Consider the following 24,048-nt stretch of genomic DNA (forward strand, 5'->3'; position numbering starts at 1 on the left):
GAACCATAGCTGCAGAATGTATGTATGATACAATTCAATTTGTGCTGACCTTAGGATCTATCCTGGGACATTTTTCTTTGTTAAAATACCTGGGATAGATTTGTTTTCTAGGTTAAGAAGAGAATGAGTAAAATATCTTGGTTAATGAAAGTTTTGGATAATGATGTTTTATTGAAAGTTTTGTGTGCCTGGGTGCGGTGACTCACACCTATAATCCCAGCACTTTGGAAGGCCAAGGTAGGAGGATCCTTTGAGCTTAGTTCAAGACCAGCCTAGTCAACATAGACCTTGTCTCTACAAAGGGAAAAAAAAAAAAAGCTGGGGTTGGTGGCACACTCGAGAGTGTCAGGAGGGAGGGTCACTTGAGCCTGGGAGGTTGAGGCTGCAGTGAGTCGTGATTGTGCCCCTATACTCCAGCCTGGGCAACATAGCAAGAGCCTGTGTCAGAGAAAAAAAGTTGTATGTGATGACTTAAGTGTATCATAGGTAAGAAATTCACTTGTTTTAAACTTTAAGAACCAGAAAAATGAAAAAAATTTTTAAGCATCTCAGTTTGAGTTTTCCAAGTTTTGGTTGATTTTCTAAACACCTGTAGAAGGGCAGTCAGGAGAATTGGGAAATGGAGTTTCCGAGAGCAGCACAGTTGCTTGGCATAACATTGCAAACTAAGGAAGGGGATAAAAATTCCAACCTGCTTAATTAGAAATATATGTTTAAATTAGTAATTACTTGTTTATACAGTGCTCCAAATACGAGTTTATTTCATTTAATAACTAAATTGAAAATCCACAGAATATATCTGCAATGAATGCCATAAGTAAGAATTGTTTAAAGAGTATACAAGAGTTGTCTTGTTATACAATGGCAGCTGTCCCACCCACCTCAGCTTATCCCACCTTCACTATAAAAACTACTGGGTGAGAGGGTGTAGCTGATCTGTTTTAGGAAGTACCAAGTCATCACTACTTCCTCACCTTCTTCTTCTTCTTCTTTTTTCCCCCTAGGTAGAACCCATTATTTTATTCCCTAATCCTGAGCTGGTACTTGTTTTTCTAATACCCCTGGATAAGTTCTGCAGTATTTTGTTGCAGTTACAGAACTAGTGCTGAATCAGATGTTCCAGATCTGAGATGTCAGGATATGCCAGATGGATAGTTTTCCCACCCTTCTCATGACTTCCCTCTTTTTTTTTTTTTTTTTTATTGAGACAGAGTCTTGCTCTGTTGCCCAGGCTGGAGTACAGTGGTGTGGTCTCCGCTCACTGCAGCCTCCGTGCCCGGGTTCAAGCAATTCTCATGCTTCAGCCTCCCAAGTAGCTGGGACTACAGGTGTGCACCACCATGCCCAGCTAATTTTTTTGTATTTTTAGTAGAGATGGGGTTTTGCCATGTTGGCCAGGCTGGTCGTAAACTCCTTACCTCAAGTGATCTGGCCACCTCTGCCTCCCAAAGTGCTGGGATTATAGGCGTGAGCCACTGCACCTGGCCGACTTCCCTCTTGAGAGCTACATAGAGCAGCTTTCAAGTGCATTCAATGTAAATAATTAGCACCTCCTTGAATCTTGCATTGAAATTTTTTACTGCCGAATACTGTCTGTAAGACTTCCAGTCTGACTCTGTCAGGGTTCTTTCTTTTTTTATTTGTGACTTTATGTCTAATAGCTAATATAGTACCTCAAGCTTATCTTGCAGATAATTGATACAAAAGCCCCAAGAAACCCTTTTCCAAGCTCAGCATTACAGACTCCACAACTTCTTGCTGTCCTATGTAAACAAAATGCCATAATCCCCACATCATATGAAAAAGAATTAATCAGCTCACCACTACAACCATTCTTTATTCTGTTTTGTGAATGCTTAGCATTCTTGTGACCCTCAAACTAGGTACACAAAAAAAGGGACTAGGATTTACTAGGCATCTTAGTGCTTGTTGTTCTTCGCTATTAATAGATTAGTCAGACAATCCAGAGTGACACAGATCCCACTTATAAACAGTGGTTCTCAAACTTCAGTGTGCAGAAGAATCACCTGTAGGACCTATTAAATCACAGACTGCTGGTCCCTACAACCCAGAGATTCTGATTGACTAGGTCTGGGGTGAGGCCTGAGAATTTACGTTTCTACAAAGTTCCCAAGTGATGCTGATTGTGCTGATTCAGGATCTCACAGGATTATTACTTACATGCAACAGAACCCAATTTTGGCCAATCGAAAGAAAGAATTTACTGAAAGGATTCCGGGTAGCTACAGAATTACTTGGAATACTAGAAAACCAGACTTGGGGCTAGGCTTGGAATACTAGAAAAACAGGCTTGGGTCTGTGACTCTTATCACAGATTTGGTAGATACTACTGCTACTAGCAGTGAATAGTGGATGCCATAGTTTACACTGTGGACCACCTGTACTGTCCATTGCATATGTTGTAGACCCTTGATATGGTTTGTCTCTGTGTCCCCACCCAAATCTCATGTTGAATTGTTATCCCCAGTGATGGGAGGGGGGACCTGTGGGAGGTGATTGGATTGTGGAAGCAGATTTACCGCCTTGCTGTTCTCGTGATAGTGAGTTCATTCTCTTGAGATCTTGAGTTGTTTACAAGTATGTAGCACTTTCGTTCTACTTTGCTATCTCTCTCCTGCTGGCTATGTCGAGATGTGCTTGCTTCCCTTTCACCTTCCACCAAGATTTTAAGTTTCCTGAGGCCTTCCCAGGCATGCATCCTGTACAGCCTGCAGGACCATGAGCCAAACCTCTTTTCTTTATAAATTACCAGGCTCCAGTAGTCCTTTTCTTTTTCTTTTCTTTTTTTTTTTTTGAGACAGAGTCTTGCTCTGTCACCCAGGCTGGAATGAAGTGGCGTGATTTTGGCTCGCTGCAACCTCCGCCCCCCAGGTTCAAGCAATTCTCCTGCCTCAGCCTCCGGACTAGCTGGGATTACAGGTACCTGCCACCATGCCCAGCTAATTTTTGTATTTTTAGTAGAGACAGGGTTTCGCCATGTTGACCAGGCTGGTCTCCAACTCCTGACCTCAGGTGATCCACCCGCTGCAGTCTCTCAAAATGCTGGGATTACAGGCGTGAGCCACCATGCCCAGCCAGGTAGTTCTTTTTAGCAGTGTGAGAATGGACTAATACAACCCCGCTGCCGTCACTGGCTGCCCGAACGGATTCTATGCAGTTCTTGCTTCTCGGTGTCACTAGCTTCTGATTTAAAGTCTGGGATGAATATATCTAATTGGTAACACTTGAATAATTTGCCCCTGCCTTTGTCGTATGGGAGGTTGGAAAAATAAAAATTTGGTGTTTTCAGCTTTCATGGTGGGAGACAGAACTCCACCAAAACTTATAAGGTGGTCTGTTGTCAAAGAGGAGCTCATTCATGCTTGGCCACACTGTAGCTATTTTTGACCATATGTTTCAGGAGTGAACAAAATATGACCAGCTGTTTTTGTAAGTAAAGTCTTATTGGAACGGTCAAACTCATTCATTTACCTGTTGTCTATGGCTGTTTTCATATTATAAAAGCAGAGCTAAATAGTTGTGATAAAAAACCATCTGGGCCACAAATATTTACTATTTGGCCCTTTATTGAAAAAGTTTGTCAACCCCTGACAGGAATAATGCTGACATACATACATACATACATACATACATACATAGAAAGAGAGAGAGAAGGACACACACAGACAGACAGACACACGGAGTCTTGCTCTGTCGCCCAGGCTGGAGTGCAGTGGCGCAATCTCGGCTCACTGCAAGCTCTGCCTCCTGGGTTCACACCATTCTCCTGCCTCAGCCTCCCAAGTAGCTGGGACTACAGGTGCCCACCACCACGCCCGGCTAATTCTTTGTATATTTAGTAGGGACGGGCTTTCACCATGTTAGACAGGATGGTCTTGATCTCCTGACGTCGTGATCTGCCTGCCTTGGCCTCCCAAAGTGCTGGGATTATAGGCGTGAGCCACCATACCTTGCCATAATGCTGATATTTTAATTCAGGGTCATGCAGTCAACATTACAGATGTTGTGAAGAACTACATGTTCATTTGTCCAAACTGTCCCTTTAACATAAGGAGATTACAAACAAATATTTGAAGCTCTTTGAGGAGGGGCTTTTCGGATTTAAAGTGATAAACCTTATTAGTCTCTCTTTAGGCAGAGAACTGAAGATACATGTATATCTCAAACTTGTGAGTGAAATTCTCTTTCAGACTTTGAAAAGTTAATTTCTAATTCTTTCTCATATATTCATGGCATCGTTAATGATGTGCCAAAGATGTCCTGTAACATGAGAACGGAGAAAGCTACATAATATAAATTTAGTTGAGAGTCAGAAAATTCTGGTTCCCTTTAACACTAGCCTACCCACATGGAGTAAGTCAAGTTATGGGAGTTCTGTTTGCCATAACCTAACCTTTGTGTATTACAATTTTCAGAACTTGTTTGCCACCAGAACAAGTTGTCTTGTCCAAAATTACAAGCACATTTCCATAGGATAGACATTTTGTGAGTGCCTGCCTGCCTACACCTATCTCAGTGGGTGGGGCCCAGGCAGCTGTGTTTGTAGTACAGACATTCCTCGACTTACAGTGGGGTGACATCATAATACAACCATGGTAAGTTGAAGATCTTGTAAGTCAGAAATGCATTTAATATACCTTACTTACCAAAAATCATAGCTTAGCCTACCTTAAACATGCTCAGAACACTTACATTAGCCTACAGTTGGGCAAAGTCATCTAACGCAAAGCGTATTTTATAAGGAAGTGTTGTGTATCTGGTATTTATTGAATAGTGTACAGACAACGGTGAAAAACAGAATGATTGATGGATATTCAAATTATGGTTTCCCAGGCTGTCCTCGCCAAAAAAAAAAAAAAAAAAAAGCTGAGCATGGTGGCGCACGCCTATAGTCCCAGCTACTTGGAAGGCCAACGTGGGAGGATTGCTTGAGTCCTGGAGATCGAGGCATCAGTGAGCTATGATTGCCGTCACTGCGCTCAGCCTGGGTGACAGAGTGAGACCCCGTCTCTAAAAGCAAAACAAAACAGAAACATAATTCAGTGTCCACTGAATGCATATCGCTTTTGCATCATTGTAAAGTCAGGAAATCTTGTGGAACCATTGTAAGATGGGGACTGTCTCTATATGGCCACACTTATTCCGGCTGTTGTTACATAATAAGGCATGAAAAAATGGGGGAAAGTGTATAATTTGGGAAGAAAGAAATAATACTCTATTCATAGGCAGGGCCATTGTATATGCAGAGAATCGAAAAGAATCTACAAACTCTGAAAATTAAGTGAATTTATCAACAAGATGGTTGGACTCAAGTTTATTATATAGAATCAATTGATTTGTGTAAACCAGCAATAAACCAAAAAGCCTCTAGTTTAAAAAATGACTCTTTTTGAGACAAGAATCTTACTCTGTCACGCAGGTTGGAGTGCAGTGGCATGATCCCGGCTCACTGCAACCTCTGCCTCCCAGGTTCAAGTGATTTTCGTGCCTGAGCCTCCTGAGTAGCTGGGATCGCAGGCATGCGCCACCACACCTAGCTAATTTTTGTATTTTTAGTAGAGATAGGGTTTCACCATATTAGCCAGGCTGGTCTCGAACTCCTGACCTGAGGTGATCTCCACTCATCTTGGCCTCCCAAAGTATTGGGGTTACAGGTGTGAGCCACCACACCCAGCCAAACATGACATTATTTAAAAATACTAGAAAACCGTAAATATTTAAGAATAAAACCAGCAAAAAGTATAGAAAATTTCTTTACTGAATACTACAAAGTGTTTGTGTTAGTCTGGGTTCTGTTAGAAGCAGTTGTCACAATATTAGACATGCAAAGAATTTATTAGGGAAAATGCCTGTGAGCAGAAATGGAGAGAGTTGGTAGAGCATTCACACCAGAATTCTCATGTGACATTTGTGAAGGAGAGAGCAAAGGAAGGTTGAGTGGAAGAGCCTTAGACTGCACTGTAACAGTGGTTTAGCAAGGTGGAAGAAGAATCCTTGAACCCATCAGAGTATTCCTGAGTCTCCCAGAACAGGCATTCCTTAGTATCTTTCCCAGGCTCAGTTATTGATTGGGAGTATCGCATGGGAAGCTGGGCCCCAGTTCAAACATGATGATAAATTACAGAGCCCCATAATAGGGATTTTGTTCAATTATACTCCGTGTAGTTTGGAATCTGAGAGGCATATTTTCAAGGCCACCTGAGCTTACACTTTGGACCACACAAATCTACTTCTTCACATAGGTTTGAAGTTCAGGGAGCAGCTCCTCCATGGCTCTCAATGAGCTTCTTTTCCTGAGAAGAAACTTAGACAACAGATGGTGGTGGGAAGAATTACAGCCCCTGTATGGTTGATCTCATGGTTGCAACTGGTACTTACCCTCTCTCCTCCACTATGCATTTTGTTTTCTCCTTACATAATCACCTCTGCAGGTCTCAGTGGCTTATATGTTGGTATGGCTCAAGCCTTCTTTACTGAAATGTCTGCACCCTTGGTAATCATTCTTCTCTGGCTAATGCTGGGATATATGTCCATTTACAGTTACAGTGAGGTAAAGGAATAACGAATAGAATCATGTGGATTCCACACATTCCTCTCTGTTCACATTACATAAAAGCAGCCCTACGTCCACCTACTGCTCAGGATCAGTTATCCCTGCCAAAATGGCAACTCCTCTTACCTGCTGATTCTTGGGCCCTGGTGTTTAAAGTGCCCTGGTGGCAGCTGTAAACTTGTTCATTGAGACTCTTGTACTGTTGCCTGGCAAGAGTATATGCCTTTGGAACGAGAACCTGCAAATGTGCAGAGTCCATAGTTGTAGGAATGGGAAGTACAAAATCCCTTTGTGGCTCATTGGGAATAATGATAAATGGGTGACTCTTGCTTCTACTCATTTGTTCCTGGGCCCTTCTATTCTTCCTGCTGTATACACAGCACCATATAGAGGTCTGTGGTTTGATGTATCTTCATATTAAAAGGTGTCATTCCATTATTTCACATTATTGCCTTTAAACTAAAAGTTCAGCTGTGCCTTTATAAGGTTATTACAGCGTTCTGTGAGGCCAGTTGCTTCTGGATTGTTTGGTGTGTGATATGACTAGTGGTCCCAAGGTTGTGAGCCTACTCCTGTGTTTGCTTTGAATTGGGTCCACTGGTTGAACTCTGGTGTGTGGGATTCTAGTACTGTGGTTCAGGCATTCTGTAAGCCCCTGGATTATGATCCTGGCTGAACCTCTGAGGTAAGTAAGATAAACCCAAACCCAGAATATAGGTATCTATCACTGCGAAATGAACTACTGGCGCTTCTGGGATGAGAGACACCATATATAGTCTACTTGTTATCAAATGACTGGTTGCTCTTCTTGAATAATAGAATCATATCAGGAACGCATATGGTTGGCCTCTGTTGCTGACAGGTTGGACATTCAGAAGTAGCAGTAGCTAGACAGACCTTGATAAGTGGAAGTTTATATTGTTGGACACATGTGTAGCCTCTATCTGGTATCATTGTGGTCAGTCTACTCATGTATTAATTGTGCCATTCTGGGATATCCTATTTTATCTTTGTGGTTGTTCCGTGCCTCTTCCATGTTTAATGCTTTTTGGTGGGCATTAGTGTGGAATACAGAAAACTTTATACACTTTGTGCCCATTCCCATGTCTCCATTCTGTGTCTTTACCCTATCCCTCCTTGTCCCTGATCTTTTTCCTTCTAGACCCCTGACCAGACATCCATGCACTGGAATTTACATATATTTTCACCTTGGGCCACTGTCTTAGTCTGTTTTGTGTTGCTATAACAGAATACTTGAGGCTGGGTCATTTATAAAGAAAGAGCTTTATTTGGCTAACAATTCTGGTGGCTAGAAGGTTCTAGATTGGCCACCTGCATCCAATGAGGGTCTCAGACTGCTTCTACTCATGGCAAAAAGTGAAAGGGGAGCAAGTGTGTGCAAGAAGATCACATGGCAGGCTGGGCGCAGTGGCTCACGCCTGTAATCTCAGCACTTTGGGAGGCCAAGGCAGAATTGCTTGAGCCCAGGAGTTCGAGACCAGCCTGGGCAGCAAAGCAAGACCTTGTCTCTACAGAAAATAAAATAAATAAATAAATAAAACTAAATGGGCATGGTGTTGTGTGCGTATGCCTGTAGTCCCAGCTACTCAGGAGGCTGAGGTGGGACTATTGCTTGAGCCCCGGAGGTCGGGGCTGCAGTGAGCCATGTTCATGCTGCAAAAAAAAGAGGTCACATGGTAAGGGAGGAAGCAAGAGAGAGAAACCAAGGAAGCCGGACTCTTTTTAACAACCCTCTCTTGGGGGAACCAACTGATTTCTGTGAGAGTGAGAAGTCACTGCCCCCTCAGACAGGCATTGATCTATTCATGAGGGATCTACCCCCATGACCCAAACACCTCTTGCTAGGTCCTACCTGCTAACACTGCTATATTGGGGATCAAATTTCAGCATGAGTTTTGGCAGGGACAAACCACATCCAAACCATAGCAGCTGCTGTCCTTTGGCATGACCCATATCTACTGCTCACAACTCTACCCATTGAGGAGATTTTTCCTTTTTTAAGGCCGTTCCTGAATGTGACTTCAATATAGCCTGTCAAAAAAAGAGTTAATAGAACAGATCTGAGACTGCTGTCCTTAGGAAGACCTATTTGTAAAGTTGTCTTTTGGCGGCTGGCATCTGGGAACTTGGATTTCAGGAATGTTCCTAGCATTTCATAACTGATAAGAATTAAAATATAGACATTCTTATCCAGGGTTAACAGACTTTTTCTGTAAAGGGCCAAATAGTAAATATTTTAGGTTTTGTGGCCCAGATGATTTTTCGTACAACTACTTAACTCTGCTTTTATAGCATGAAAAGAGCCATAGCCAATAGATAAATGAATGGGCATGGCTATGTTTAGCAATATCTCTTCTACCTACATGATGCCAGTAGCACTACTCCCTCAAAATTGTGACAGCCTAAAATAACTCCAGACATTGCTAAATATCACCGAGAGGGGAAGAATCAGTCCTGGTTCAGGACTACTACAATGATTTTTTCAGGTGGATCTTTACTTCACTTTAGATATTTCCGTCCTATCTTATGAAAAGTGTTTTATATATTTGTCTTTTTTGTTGTTGTTTTTAGTTGTTTTAGGTGAAGGGTAAGTCTAGTCCCTTTTATTTTATCTTGACCTAAAGCCAAAGTCATTTCGACATTGCAGATGTCCTGACATGCCCCTAACCACTGTATCCCGAAAAACTTCACTGAAATGGCAGATCTTTTGAGTCTTCATAGTGTTTATCTCCCATCTTCTGGAGCCACATGTGTGTTACCAAGGACTCTAGGGTACCAGTCACCTCTAGCCCATTCTTTTGTTCATTCTGTCCAATCAGCATGATGTAATATATGTAAATAGATCTGGAGGTTTAGATGTCTGTCCCCCACCCAACCCTCACTGACTGTGTTATGACAGAGAGCGGGAGAGTTAAGAGTCCTAAGATAAAACGGTAAGTTAATATTGCCCTGCATGAATGCAGATTTTTTTCTGATCTTCTAATTGGAATTGAAAATAAAGTAATGGAAAGTAACACCACATCAGTACTTGAGGCTTAATCAGCTTCAGCAGCAATATTATGGCTGAGACTGCAGGCTATGATTAGGGCTAGAATTTGGTTCATTCTGTGGTAGTCTGCACAGTCATTTTTCAGGATCTGTCTGCTTTCTCCATGAATTAAATAGAATACAATAGAAACTATTACCTCTGCTTACTTCTAAGTCTTTACTGGTGGCACTAGTCTTTATTCTGTGCCCCTCTGGAAGAAACAGTCTTTATTTACTATCTTGTTCTGGGGAATGGGGCAGAGGTTTCCACTTGGCTTTTTCCATTGTGACAGCTTTTACCACACAGGTCATGGACCCATTATGGAGGGTATTCTAACTGCCAAGTATATAAATTCTAATTATAAACTGAGGGAGTGGGGAATGACCATTATTAGGTGGATCTGCAGACTCAGTGGCCCCACTATGAGCCACACTTTTGCCATGACTCTATTTATATTACCTGCATTCAGCAGGTTCTGGCTGGGTGGTTGGTTCTACCTCTTAGAGCCTCTGTTGGGATCATTCTTTTAGTTCCATTCAGTTGGTAGCTCTAAGCTGCTCTAGGAAGGCATAACTTACATATCTAGTACCTTGGTGTTACTCCATATGGCCTTTCTGTCTCCCTAAGGCTAGCTGGGGCTTCTTCACAACATTAGTGGTCTCAGGGTACTTGGATCTTTTATACACCCTCACTTCTATTGTATTCTTTTGGTCAGAACAAGTCACAGAGCCAACCCACATCTGTGGGGAGGGCACATAGATTCCAGTTTTTGATGGGTTACTGGCAAGAGTGCATTGCAAAAGAGCATATGGGATAGGAAATACCTCTGTGGCCATCTTTGGAAATACAGTTTACCATATCAGTGCTTCATCTGCTGTCTTCTAAAATTTTGTAGACCTTTCTTTTAACCTATTCAAATCTTTATTTTTATATACTTAAACATCTTTTTCACTGTTGTTTTCGTAAGGATTTAGCAGAAATAAGTGTGGTTGTTCAATTCACTGTGGTTAATTGGCAGTTGTTATCTTTGGAATTAGAGATGATTGCCATTTTTTTTTTTTGAGATGGAGTCTCAATTGCCTAGACTGGAGTGCAGTGCTGTGATCTCGGCTCACTGCAACTTCTTCTTCCCAGGCTCAAGCCATCCCCCACACCTCAGCTTCCTAAGTAGCTGGGACTACAGACATGTACCACAAGCCTGGCTAATTTTTTTAAATTATTTTTTGTAGAGGCAAGTTTCACCATGTTGCCCAGGCTGGTCTCTAACTCCTGGGCTCAAGCGATCCACCCACCTCGGCCTCATAAAGTGCTGGGATTACAGGCGTGAGCCACTGTGCTCAGCTTGATGCTTTTCTTTTCTTTTTTTTTTTTTTTTTGAGATGGAGTCTCGCTCTGTCACCCTGTCACCCAGGCTAGAGTGCAGTGGCGCAATCTCAGCTCACTGCAAGCTCTGCCTCCCGGGTTCACGCCATTCTCCTGCCTCAGCCTCCCGAGTAGCTGGGACTATAGGCGCCTGTCACCATGCCCGGCTAATTTTTTCTATTTGTAGTAGAGACGGGGTTTCACTGTGTTAGCCAGGATGGTCTTGATCTCCTGACCACCTCGACCTCCCAAAGTGCTGGGATTACAGGCGTGAGCCACCGTGACCGGCCTAGCTTGCTGCTTTTCTTAATGGCTCCATGTTGTCTTATTAACCTACTAGAAAACAAGTTGTCTTTAGTTTCTCCCCCACTACCCCCACTACTATCTGATAATTTTCTTGGCCAGTTGCATATCAGAGTGGGAAGGCAGTGTTTGGAAGTAGTTTGCCCTGGTATAAAGGCATTATTCTTCATAGGAAATGGGAAGTATGTTTTTTATAGCGAATTTAAGCTTGTCTGCCTTTAATCTTAAATGACATCAGTGGTACAATACCATTTGCTGTCAGGGATCTGTAGACTCTTTGCACTTTCTTCTGCTATGCCACTGCTCTTAGTTGAGGTTATACTATGTCATCCTGGGGTTGTTGTTGTTGTTGTTGTTTTGTTTTTTTTTTTTTTGAGACGGAGTCTCACTCTGTCGCCCAGGCTGGAGTGCAGTGGCGCAGTCTCGGCTCACTGCAAGCTCCGCCTCCCAGGTTCACGCCATTCTCCTGCCTCAGCCTCTCCGAGTAGCTGGGACTACAGGCGCCCGCCACCACGCCTGGCTAATTTTTTGTATTTTTAGTAGAGACGGGGTTTCACCGTGGTCTCGATCTCCTGACCTCGTGATCCGCCCGCCTTGGCCTCCCAAAGTGCTGGGATTACAAGCGTGAGCCACCGCGCGCAGCCTGTTGTTGTTGTTTTAATGCCTAGTTATCTGGGTGAGGAATAGAGAAAGATGTTCTGCCTCTTTCACAGAGTGAACAATAGGATTGTACCATTGGAAATCTTTTTTATTTAGTGGTAGATTATGTCATTTTGAGTCTCTTTAGAAATAAATTCTTTAGAAAGTCATATTTTAAGAGGAATATTGATAAACTGGGGCATCTCTAGAGATGTCAGCCAGGATATTGGATATCAAATATTTGGAGGCCACTAAAGAAGAAAAGTTTACATCTGCTTAAAAGTGAAATAATGAATTAATATACTTTCACATAAAATAATGAATTTGGGGTTCTCGCATTTGTTTGAATGAATAGAGGCCATTGGTCACGTTGAAGAGGAGTTCCTTTGAGAGCTGAGGGATCTCTTCTCTGCCTTTTCAAATCTTTTATGATGCAGAGGTTTTATGGTTTTTCCATAGTTAACTGCTTTGCCATGAGTGGTTGTTTGCTTAAAATCAGAATTGTGGGGTGCCTTATATTTTAAACAGCATATTTGAAAAATAATCTAATTTTTTTCTTCTGTTCCACAGGACTTAAATACTATTTATTCTTATCTTCATGGAATGGAAATATTATCAAATCTCAGGGAACATCAGCTTAGGTAAGTGTGGTTCTATTTAAGAGCACACGCTGTATAGCCATTCATTCATTTATTCACCAAATATTTGTTAAGCACCTTTATATTCGTTATTGTTTTAAGCCCTTGGTATGTACATTACAGATTCGATCCCTGGTTTCCTGGAGTTTATATTTTGGTAGGGGTGATTTTGGAGTTGGGGAAAAACACTGACAATAAAAACTGAATTTGTTTTTCTTATTTCATTTTTTCTTAGCCATGGGATCTTAAGTCAGAACTCACTTTTAACTGTGGTTTTGTCTTCAATAAAATAGGGGTAATGATACTATCTTTGTTGAAGTATTTCAAGGGTTAAATGAAAATAAGTACCTAAAGCAAAACACAGTGCTGAGGATGTGCTAGCTAGTGAAGACAAAACTCCTGTTATCTTTCTGTAGTTTGTGTTGGTATTTATTATGCCAAATGCTTCAGCTAGGTGTGGTGTGTTGTATTATAGTGTTTTATTAAAGTGAAAGGAGCAGGAATCTTGATTTGGCCTAAGCTCCTGTGGACAAGACCCATAAACTTTCTGAACCTCATTTTTTTCTTCTGAAAAATGGGCTGGCTATCTGTCCTGATTATCATGTATCATTATGATTATATTTGTAAAAACACTTTCGAGTGCTATAAAACACTTAACTGTATAATATTTTAATTAAACGTGTGTTCCCACCACGAACAGCTTATCCAGTGACTTTTCCTGGGTTTTCATCAAGTTTCTGGTTATTGACCAGATTGATAAAATATAATTGTTAGGGATTTATTATTTATTATATATTTTCTGTATAACATATTTCAGCTGTTAGTATATGCCAAATAACTATATCAGGAAGAAAGAAAACTGAAAAATTAGCATTTTGTAATACTCAAAGTATTTTTTATTGCAAACTGATTTATATATTCAGCAGTTTTTTTGTATGTACATGCCTCTGCTAGTAACTGTTCTTCACACTGAGGATTCAGTAGTGAATCAGGCAAATGTATATTTTTTGTAATGAAAACATTATTTGGTGTGAATTGACAGATTTGATAATGTACATAAAGAGTATTAAGGTTGATGCCACTGAATATTATCTATATTATTGTATTATGTATATATATAAAATATACATATATTTCTAAACTCTTTGTAGTTTAGTGACAACGTACTGGTAGATTTCGTCATTTTCTGTTGTAATTATAACAGAATTTTAAAAACAAAGTGTAAGATAAAATCTTCAATTTTTTTTAATAGATTAATGTCTGCAAGAGCACGCTTTGAGAGATACAGTGGCAATCAGGTTCTCTTTTGGTAAGTATTTCCATAATTCACTTAAACTAATGACTTTTATGTTTAAATTTTAACTCTTACCATTGAAATTATTTGATTCTGGGACAATTCACATTGAAAAATATTCATAGACCATGAAGTATATAACATACATAGAATACACCAAGAGTGTAGAAAGCAATGAATTTTAATAAATATGTACTAAATTTGTAATGACTACTCAGATGAAAAAAGAGATATCAGTTTTCCAGAAGGCTGTAATCAATGTTCTTTTGGAAAGGTAATCACAATTCTGACTTGTATCACTATAGGTTAGTTTTGCCACTTACTGAACTTGGTATAGAGAGAATCTTTTGATGAGGCTTTTTTACTTAATAGATATCCAAATTTTTCTGTTTTTCCATGTGTTCTTTTTCGCTGCTGTACAGTATATAATTGTGTGCAAATAATGATTTGTTTGTCCCTTCCACTGTTAATAGTTGGGTTATTTCTAGTTTTCTTTTTGTTTGTTTTTTTTTTGGGGGATGGAGTTTCGCACTTGTCGCCCAGGCTGGAGTGCAATGGCATAATATCGGCTCACTACAACCTCCGCCTCCCAGGTTCAGGCGATTCTGCTGCCTCAGCCTCCCAAGTAGCTGGATTTACAGGCATTAGCCGCCACGCCTGGCTACTTTTTGTATCTTCAGTAGAGATGAGATTTCACCATGTTGGTCAGGCTGCTCTCAAACTTCTGACCTCGGGTGATCCACCTGCCTCGGCCTCCCAAAGCACTGGAATTACAGGTGTGAGCCACCGCACCTGGCCAGTTTCTAATTTTTAGTATTATAAATAATACAATTTCTATTAACATTCTGTTATTTTTGTGCCCTGGTTGCTTACTCCTGTTGAGGATATTCCTAGGAATAAAATTACAGTCATGTGCCACATAACGTTGTTTCAGTCAGTGATGGACTATATGTCACAGTTGCCTGCAGTATTCAGTAGAGTAACATGCCGTGCACATATGTAAACTAGGAGCAATAGGCTATACCATATAGCCTAGGTGTATAGTAAGCTAGACCATCTTCTAGGTTTGTGTTAAGTACACTCTATGATGTTAGCACGATGAAATCATCTAATGATGCATTTTTCAGAAAGTATCACCATCATTAAGCAAGGCATGACTATAGTGGAAATGTGCATGTTCAAATTCAGGAGATTGTGACAGTTTTTTAAAATTAGTTGTACCAATTTTTTTTTTTTTTTTTTTGAGACGGAGTCTTGCTCTGTCGCCCAGGCTGAGTACATTGGCGCAGTCTCAGCTCACTGCAAGCTCCGCCTCCTGGGTTCACGCCATTCTCCTTCCTCAGCCTCCCGAGTAGCTGGGACTACAGGCACCTACCACCAAGCCCGGCTAATTTTTTTTGTATTTTTAGTAGAGATGGGGTTTCACTGTGTTAGCCAGGATGGTCTCGATCTCCTGACCTCATGATCTGCCTGCCTCAGCCTCCCAAGGTGCTGTGATTACAGGCGTGAGCCACCGTGCCTGGCCAATTGTACCAATTTTAATAACCATTAGCTGTGTATAGTTAAGTTCCAGTTGCTCTACATGTTTGACAACCCTTAATATTTGTATTTTATTGTTTGCTTATTTTGAATTTTTGCTACTCTGCTGCTGATTACATTATGTTAGTTCATTGTGATTTTATTTTACATTTCCCTGTTACTAATGATGATGAATGACATTTATGTTTCTATCAGGTATTTGGATAGCTTCTTTTATTAATTGAGTTGTCTGTATCATTTCTATTGATGTGTAAAAGTTCTTTTTGAATTCTGAATGGAAGTCCTTTGTTGGGTATGTTTATTCTATTATCTATTTCCACTGTGCCACTTTTGTTTTTTTGTTTGTTTGTTTGTTTGTTTGTTTGTTTTTTGAGACGGAGTCTTGCTCTTGTCGCTGAGGCTGGAGTGCAATGGCATGATCTGGGCTCACTGCAACCTCTGCCTCTCGGGTTCAAGGGATTCTCCTGCCCCAACCGCCTGAGTAGCTGGGATTACAGGCGCCCACCACCATGCCCAGCTAATTTTTTGTATTTTTAGTAGAGATGGGTTTCACCATGTTGGTCAGGCTGGTCTTGAACTTGTGACCTCAGTGATCCACCCCCTCGGCCTCCCAAAGTGCTGGGATTACAGGCGTGAGCCACCGCTCCCAGCCTTCTTTTTTTTTTTTTGAAATGGGGTTTTCTTGTGTTGCCTGGGCCAGTCTTGAACTCCTAGGCTCAAGAGATCCTCCTGCTTGAGACTCCCGAGGATTACAGGCATACGCCACTACCCTAGCTCTTTTTCCTCTATTATTGGCATCTTTTGAGAAAGAGTAATTCGTTTCTCAACTTATCCCCTTGTGATTAGGGCCTCTTGTGTCCTGTTTTAAAAAAAATCAAATATTTCCTTTCTTCATGATTGTGTAGATTTTCTTTGTTTTTCCTCTAAAAGTTTGTTTCTCAAATATAGATCTACAATTCATCTTGGAATTGAGTTTTACTTTTGCTGTGAGGTAGAATTCAAGATTTATTTTTCTTAATTTTAAAAATATTTATTAGTCATTAAATTTAATGAGAAACCCATCACGTTTCTTTTTTTCCTTCCTTCCCTCCCTCCCTCCTTCTCTCCTCTCTTCCCCTCCCTTCGCCTCCCCTCCTCTCCTCTCTTATCTTCTTTTCCCTCCCTCCTTCCCTTCCTCCCTCCTTCCCTCCCTCCCTCCCTCCCTCTCCCCTTCCTTCCTTCCTTCCTTCCTTCCTTCCTTCCTTCCTTCCTTCCTTCCTTCCTTCCTTCTCGTTAGTTCTTTTCGTCTCACCGTGTCACCCAGGCTGGAGTGCAGTGGCACAATCTCGGCTTACTACAACTTCCACCTCCTGGGTTCATACGATTCTCCTGCCTCAGCCTCCGAAGTAGCTGAAACTACAGGCACGTGCCACCTCATCTGGCTAATTTTTGTATTTTTAGTAGAGATGGAGTTTCACCACATTGGCCAGGCTGGTCTCGAACTCGTGACCTCAGGTGATCTGCCTGCCTCGGCCTCCCAAAGTGCTGGGATTACAGGCATGAGCCACTGCGCCTAGCCTCATTACATGTTAACACAATTAACATTTATGAGAAAGAACTATTTTCATAAAAGATTTAATTATAGTTTAGCAAATCTAATATCTCTCTGACATTAGTTGGATTGTCATATCTGCTGCATTCAGTCTGTTGTGATATATTTTTTGAATGAAAGAAATCTTCATACAGAGAAGTTAAAAAAAAAAATGCGGGGGAGGTTCTTTTCAGATAAGTTGGGTATTATTCTTTAAAACAGCACCAAAACTTGACAGGTTGCTTACAGATTGGTTTCAACATGGGGTCTGAGACTTTATCCATGAACTTTTTACTGTGTTGCATTAGAAACAATTGGTCTATCTTGCACATTGAATCAATCATTTCTCTATGTTTGATTTTTGTAATGCCATGCGTTGGCGATTTGGAAAATATTGATGGTCCTGGTGTATGTAGTTTTTCTCATTTTGGCACTTAAAAAAATAATTTATCAAAAATGGCATTGCTAATATCACCACCAGCTTCTTCTGAAAAGTTTAGGGAAGTGCCAAGCTCACAGTAATGGATACAAATTTTCTAAAATGTAAATTGTTGATTGAAGGCATGGATTTTATTATTGGCAAGATTCATTAGGTATCCCTATGGACATCCAGTTGATCCAGCACCATTTATTGAAAAACTACCTTTTTCCCTCCTGCACTGCAGTGTCCACTTTGTGTTAAATTAAGTGACCATGTATGTGTGCGTGTGTGTGTGTGTGTGTGTATCTGTCTGGTCTCTTTATTTTGCTCAATTGTTTATTGCTCATTTGTTGATTGTTTATTTTGCTCATTTGTTTATTTTGCTTATGCCTGTGTTCATGTAAGTACTGCCCTGTCAACCTGTGTAGTTTGAGTTCTTTTGTTTGTTTTGTTGTTGTTGTTTGTTTTTGAGACAGAGTCTCACTCTGTCACCCAGGCTGGAGTGCGGTGGCAAAAATCTTGGCTTACTGCAACCTCTGCATCCTGGGTTCAAGCGATTCTCATGCCTCAGCCTCCCGATCACCATGCCTGGCTACTTTTTGTATTTTTAGTAGAGACAGGATTTAGTAAAGACGGGGTTTCGCCACGTTGGTCAGGCTGGTCTTAAACTCCTGGCATCAAGTGATCTGCCTGTCTCTGCCTCCCAAAGTGCTGAAATTACAGGCGTGAGCCCCCACGCTCGGACTAAGCTGTGTGTTTTGATATCTGATAGCATGAGTTTGTATTCGGTAAACTCAGGCTTGTACTCAGGCCTGTTCTTCAAGATTGTCTTGGCTATCACTGTTGCTTTGCCTTTCTGTGTAAATTCTAGAATCAGCTTGTCAATGTCCACACACAGTTATACACAAGAAAGCCTGTGGGAGGCTGTGGGCTTTGGATTAGGATAGCATTAAATCCATAAATCAATTCAGAGAGAAATGACATTGTTGTTAAAATGAATCTGTCAGTCTGCAAACATGTATATTCTTCCATTTATTAAGTCTTCTTTAATTCTTCACAGTGTTTTTTTCCTACATAAACAGTTCTAGCAGTTTTTTCTGTAACACTTTTAAGATGTTTTATCATGTTCTTGCTTCTATTTATGTTGAAGAGTCAGTAATTGGTGTTCTTGTTACTCCTTTGCAGTTCGTATGTTTTTTCCTCTGACTGCTTCTGAGATATTTCTTGCTTTTTGCTTTTCAGCAGTTTTGTCTAATGTTGCTAGGTATGGTTTTCTTTGGATTTATTCTGTTTACGGTTTATAGATCTTCATAATACCCTGATTTGATATCTTTCATCGATTTTGGAAAATTCTTTGAGTGTTTTTTAAATTATTGCTTCTTTCCTGTTTTCTCTTTCCTCCTTCCTGCTTTATTTTGTCTCATATTTCCTTTACACTGTTTTCCATCTTCCTGTCCTTTTTTTTTCTGTGCTTCAGTCTCCCATTTTCTACTGCCTTGTTTTCTAATTTGTGAATTTCTGTCTTACGCTGTGTCTATTCTAAAATACCCACTCAGGTGAATTTTTAAGTTTTAATTGTAGTTTTTCAATTCTAGATTTTCATTTCTGTTTCATAGATACCAGTTCTTTCGTTGAATCCATCATCTGTTTTCCTTTTTTCTTGAATGTAATAAATATAGCCGGTTTTTTTCCTGTTGGTTTTAGGTTATTTCGTCTCATTTCCAGCAATGTTGATAATTTCTTAACTTTTTAATCAACACATTATAGTTGTACATATTTATGGAGTACAAGTTGGTATTCCAATAGTTATGTGTTATATAATGTACAAATTAGGGTAGTTAGCATATCCATCACCTCATACATTTAATCATTTTTTGGTGGTGAAAACATTCAAAAGCCTCTCTTCTGGCTATTTTGTAATATACAGTACTTTACTGTTAACCATAATAACCCTACTGTGCAATAGAACACCAGAACTTATTTTTCTTATTTTATTGTATCTTTGTACCCACTAACCAACCTCTCCTCATCTTTCTCTCCCACCTCCCCACTCCAGTCTCTGGTAACCACTGTTCTACTCCACTTCTATGGTACCAACTTTTTATTTTTTAGATTCCACGTATAAGTGAGATTCTGCAGTATTTGCCTCTCTATGTCTGTCTTATTTCACTTAACATAATATCCTCCAGTTCCATCCATATTGCTGCGAATGACAGGATTTCATTCTTTTCATGGCTAAATGATATTCTATTGAGTATATATACCCCATTTTCTTTATCTATTCATTCATTGTTGGACACTTGGGTTGAGTCTGTATTTTGGCTATTGTAAAATATGGGAGTGCAGATATTTCTTTAACATACTGATTTCATTTCCTTTGGATATGTATCCAGTAGTAGGACTGCAGGATCACCTAGAAGTTCCATTTTTTTTTTTTTTTAGTAACCTCCATATTGTTTTCCATAATAACTACTAATTTACGTTCCCACCAACTGTGTATAAGTGTTCCCTTCTCCTGAAATCCTCGCCAACACTTATTTTCTTTTGTCTTTTTGAGAGTAGCCATTCTCACTGGAATGAAGTGGTGTCTTGTGGTTTGGGTTTGCATTTCCCTGATGATTAGTTTATTTGAATATTTTTTCATATACCTATTGGCTATTTTTATGTCTTTTCAGAAATTTCTGTTGAGCTCATTTGCCCATTTTTAATCATTTTTTTTTGCTATTAAGTTTTTTATATATTCTGGATATTAACCGATTGTCAGATGTATAGTTGGCAATTCTCTCCTATTTCTGTAGATTGTCTATTCATTTTGTCAGTTGTTTCCTTTGCAGTGCAAAAACTTTTTAGTTTGATGTAATCAGATTTGTCTGTTTTTGTTTTTGTTGCCTGTGTTTTGAGGTCTTCACTTTAAAATCCTTGCCTAGCACAGTGTTGTAAAGCATTTTTCCCGTTTTCTTCCAGTAGATTTCATGGTTTCAGGTTTCACATTTAAGTCTTTAATCCATTTTGAGTTGATTTTTGTATATAGTGAGAGGTAGGATTTCAGTCTTATTCTTCTGCAAGGACATATACATTTTCTAAGTGGTTTTGGCAGCTTTTTTGAAAATCAGTTGTCTGTTTAATTAATTCTGGGATATCCATTCTGCTCTATTGGTCTGCTTTTATGTCAGTACCATGCTTTTTTGGTTGCAGTAGCTTTGTAGTATATTTTCAGGTCTATATATCTGTCCATTGCTGAAAGTGGGGTATTCGAGTTCCCTGCTATTACTATATTATAATCTGTCTCTCCCTTTAGATCTAATGATATTTGCTTTACAAGCTTGGGCACTCCAGTGTTTGGGGTGTGTGTGCTAATATATACCGTAAATATATATATGAGACACAAATATATATTATATAATGATTATATAATATATTATAAATAATGTAATTTTTTTTTTATGCCAACTTGATCTGTTCATTTTTATTTATAATAACAGAAATATCCACAGGGAATATGTCATTAAAAATAAATTATTCTGGCTGGGCACGGTGGCTCACACCTGTAATCCCAGCATCTTGGGAGGCCGAGGCAGGCACATCACGAAGTCAGGAGATCGAGACCATCCTGGCCAACACAGTGAAACCGCATCTCTACTAAAAATGCAAAAATTTAGCCGGGCGTGGTGGCTCGCACCTGCAATCCCAGCTACTCGGGAGGCTGAGGCAGGAGAATCGCTGGAATCCGGGAAGCAGAGGCTGCAGTGAGTCAAGATCGCACCACTGCACTCCAGCCTGGGCAACAGAGCGAGACTCTGTCTCTAAATAAATAAATAAATAAAAATAAATAAATTATTCTATAACCACATGTAAGATTATGCAAACTTCAAAATTACCTTATAAGGTATCTGTGAATGTTGGGAAACATTTGTAATATAACATTACTTGAAAAGTTCGGCTAGGTGCAGTGGTCCATGCCTGAAATCCCAGCACTTTGGAAGGCGGTGGATCGCTTGAGCCGAGAAGTTTGAGACCAGGTTGGACAACATGGTGAAACCTTGTTTCTGTAAAAAATACAAATATTAGCCAGGCGTGGTGGTGTACACCTGCGGTCTCAGCTACTCAGGAGGCTGAGGCAGGAGGATCGCTCAAGCCCAGAAGGCGGAGATTGCAGTGAGCCATGACCGCGCCCCTGTACTCCATCCTGGGCAACAGAGAGAAACCCTGTCTCAGAAAAAGAAAAAAGGTTAATACAAAATGAGATAGTTACGTTTTTTCACCCCCGAGACACAATCTTGCTCTGTTGCTCAGACTGTGGAGCACAGCGGCGCCATCCCGGCTCACTGCATTCTCCGTCTCCTGGGTTCAAGCAATATTCCTGCCTCAGCCTGTGGAGCAGCCGGGACCACAGGTGCATGCCACCACACCTGGCTAATTTTTTTTTTTTTTTGTATTTTCAGTAGAGACGGTGTTTCACCATATTGGCCAGGCTGATCTCGAACTCCTGACCTCATGGTCCACCCACCTCGGCCTCCCAAAATGCTGGGATCACGTGAGTGAGCCACCGCACCCAGCTGAGATATGTACTTTGATCTCAATATAACTTAGAAAAAAAAAAAAAAGAAAGTAAAATCTCATCCCAAACTCCACCACCACACCCAGAATCAATATTTTGCCTTTATCCTCTCAATTTTTTCTTTTCTTTTTTTCTAAATAATGTAATTTTTATATCTTCCTGTTGAATTGATCCCTTCATCATTATATAATCACCTTTTCTGTCTCTTTTTACAGTTTTTGACTTAAAGTAAGCTGGCTACTCCTGTTTGCTTTGGGTTTCCATTTGCATTGATGTCTTTTTCTATCCTTTAACTTTTTTTTTTTTAACGACGGAGTCTCGCACTGCTCCCCAGGCTGGAGCACAGTGGTACGACCTTGGCTCACTGCACCCTCCGCCTCTGCTTGAACCTTGTGTTCAAGAGATTCTTGTGCTTCAGCCTCCCAAGTAGCTGGTATTACAGGCACGTACCACCACACCCAGCTAATTTTTGTATTTTTTAGTAGAGACAGGGTTTCGCCATGTTGGCCAGGCTGGTCTTGAACTCCTGACCTCAAGTGATCTGCCTGTCTCAGCCTCCAAAAGTGCTAGGATTATAGCCATAAGCCACTGCACCCAACCTCTATCCCTTAACTTTCAGTCTCTGTTTGTCTTTTACAGTGAGGTGAGTCTGTTATAGGCAGCATACATTTGGGTTTTATTATCCGTTCAGCCATTCTGTATCTTTTAATTGGAGGAACTTACCCAGTTACATTCAAGACTGTTATTTATAGGTAAGGATTTATTCCTGCCTTTGTGTTAATGGTTTTCTGGTTGTTTTATAGATTTTTTTTTTTTTTGTAGCTTTCTTTCTCTCTTGTTCACCTCTGTGGTTTTGTGGCTCACTGTGGTGCTATACTTTGTTTCCTTTCTCTTTCTCCTTTGTGTATCTGCTGTACTTTCTTTCTTTATGTTTACTATAGAGCTAGCATAAAGAGTCTTGTTATAATGCACTATTTTAAGCTGATAGCAAATTGACTTCGATCTCTGTATTACTCCATTCTCATGTTGTCATAAAGAACTACCTGAGACTGGGTAATATGTGAAGAAAAGAGGTTTAATTTACTCACAGTTCCACAGGCTTCACAGGAAGCATGAGTGGGAGGTGTTAGGAAACTTACAATCATAGCAGAAGGTGAAGGGGAAACAAGTACTCCTTACCACGATGGAGAAGGGGACAGAGAGAGAATGCGACGGGGGAAATGCCACACTTAAACCATCAGATCTTGTGGAACTCACTATCATGAGAACAGCATGGGGGAAAATCTGTCCCCATGATCCTGTCACCTCCCACCAGGACCCTCCACTGACACATGAGGATTACAATTCGACATGAGATTTGAGTGGGGACATAGAGCCAAACCACATTATTCCACCACTGGCCCCTCCCAAATCTTATGTCCTTCTCACATTTGATAAACCAATCATGCCTTCACAGCAGTCCCCCAGAGTCTTAACTCAATCCAGCATTAACCTAAAAGTCCATATCCAAAGTCTCATCTGAGACATGGGAAGTCCCTTCCACCTATGAGCCTGTAAAATCAAAAACAAGTTAGTTACTTCCAAAATACAATGGAGGTACAGGCATGGGGTAAAATGCTCCTGTTCCAAATGGTAGAAATTGGCCAAAATAAAGGGGCTACATGTCCCATGCTAGTCCGAAACCCAGCAGGGCCATCATTAAATCTTAAAGCTTCCAAATAATCTCCATTGACTCCATGTCTCACATCCAGGGCACCCTGAGGCAAGTGGTGGGCTCCCAAGGCCTTGAGCAGCTCTGCCCCTGTGGCTCTGCAGGGTACAGCCCCTGTGGCTACTTTTGTGGGCTGGCATTGAGTACCTGTGGCTTTTCTAGGCTCCTAATGCAAACTGTGGGTCTACCATTCTGGGGTCTGAAGGACAATGGCCCCTTTTTCACAGCTCCACTAGAGAGTGCCCCAGTGGGGACTCTTTGTGGGGGCTCCAACCCCACATTTTCCCTCTGCACTGCCCTAGTTGAGGTTCTCCATGAGGGCTCTGCGTCTGCACCAGACTTCTTCCTGGACTTCCAGGCATTTTCATACATCCTCTGAAATCTTGGCAG

General features: G+C 40.7%; 1 protein-coding gene across 5 annotated transcripts in view; it reads left to right on the forward strand.

Annotated features, from left to right (window-relative positions):
• Positions 1-24,048, forward strand: part of RAPGEF6 (Rap guanine nucleotide exchange factor 6) — a 213,515-nt gene that overhangs the window by 20,221 nt on the left and 169,246 nt on the right. For 4 of the 5 annotated variants that reach the window (XM_032156511.2, XM_032156508.2, XM_032156512.2 and 1 more), the window contains exons 2-3: positions 12,498-12,568; positions 13,818-13,874. In XM_032156511.2, coding sequence (XP_032012402.1) covers positions 12,498-12,568; positions 13,818-13,874 — 128 coding nt within the window. Of the gene's footprint in view, positions 1-12,497; positions 12,569-13,817; positions 13,875-24,048 lie in introns of those variants that run through there. The other variant, XM_058440522.1, reaches the window with a different exon arrangement.

This window comes from Hylobates moloch, unplaced genomic scaffold (genome assembly GCF_009828535.3).
Source record: "Hylobates moloch isolate HMO894 unplaced genomic scaffold, HMol_V3 SCAFFOLD_6, whole genome shotgun sequence".
NCBI classification, from domain to species: Eukaryota; Metazoa; Chordata; class Mammalia; order Primates; family Hylobatidae; genus Hylobates; species Hylobates moloch.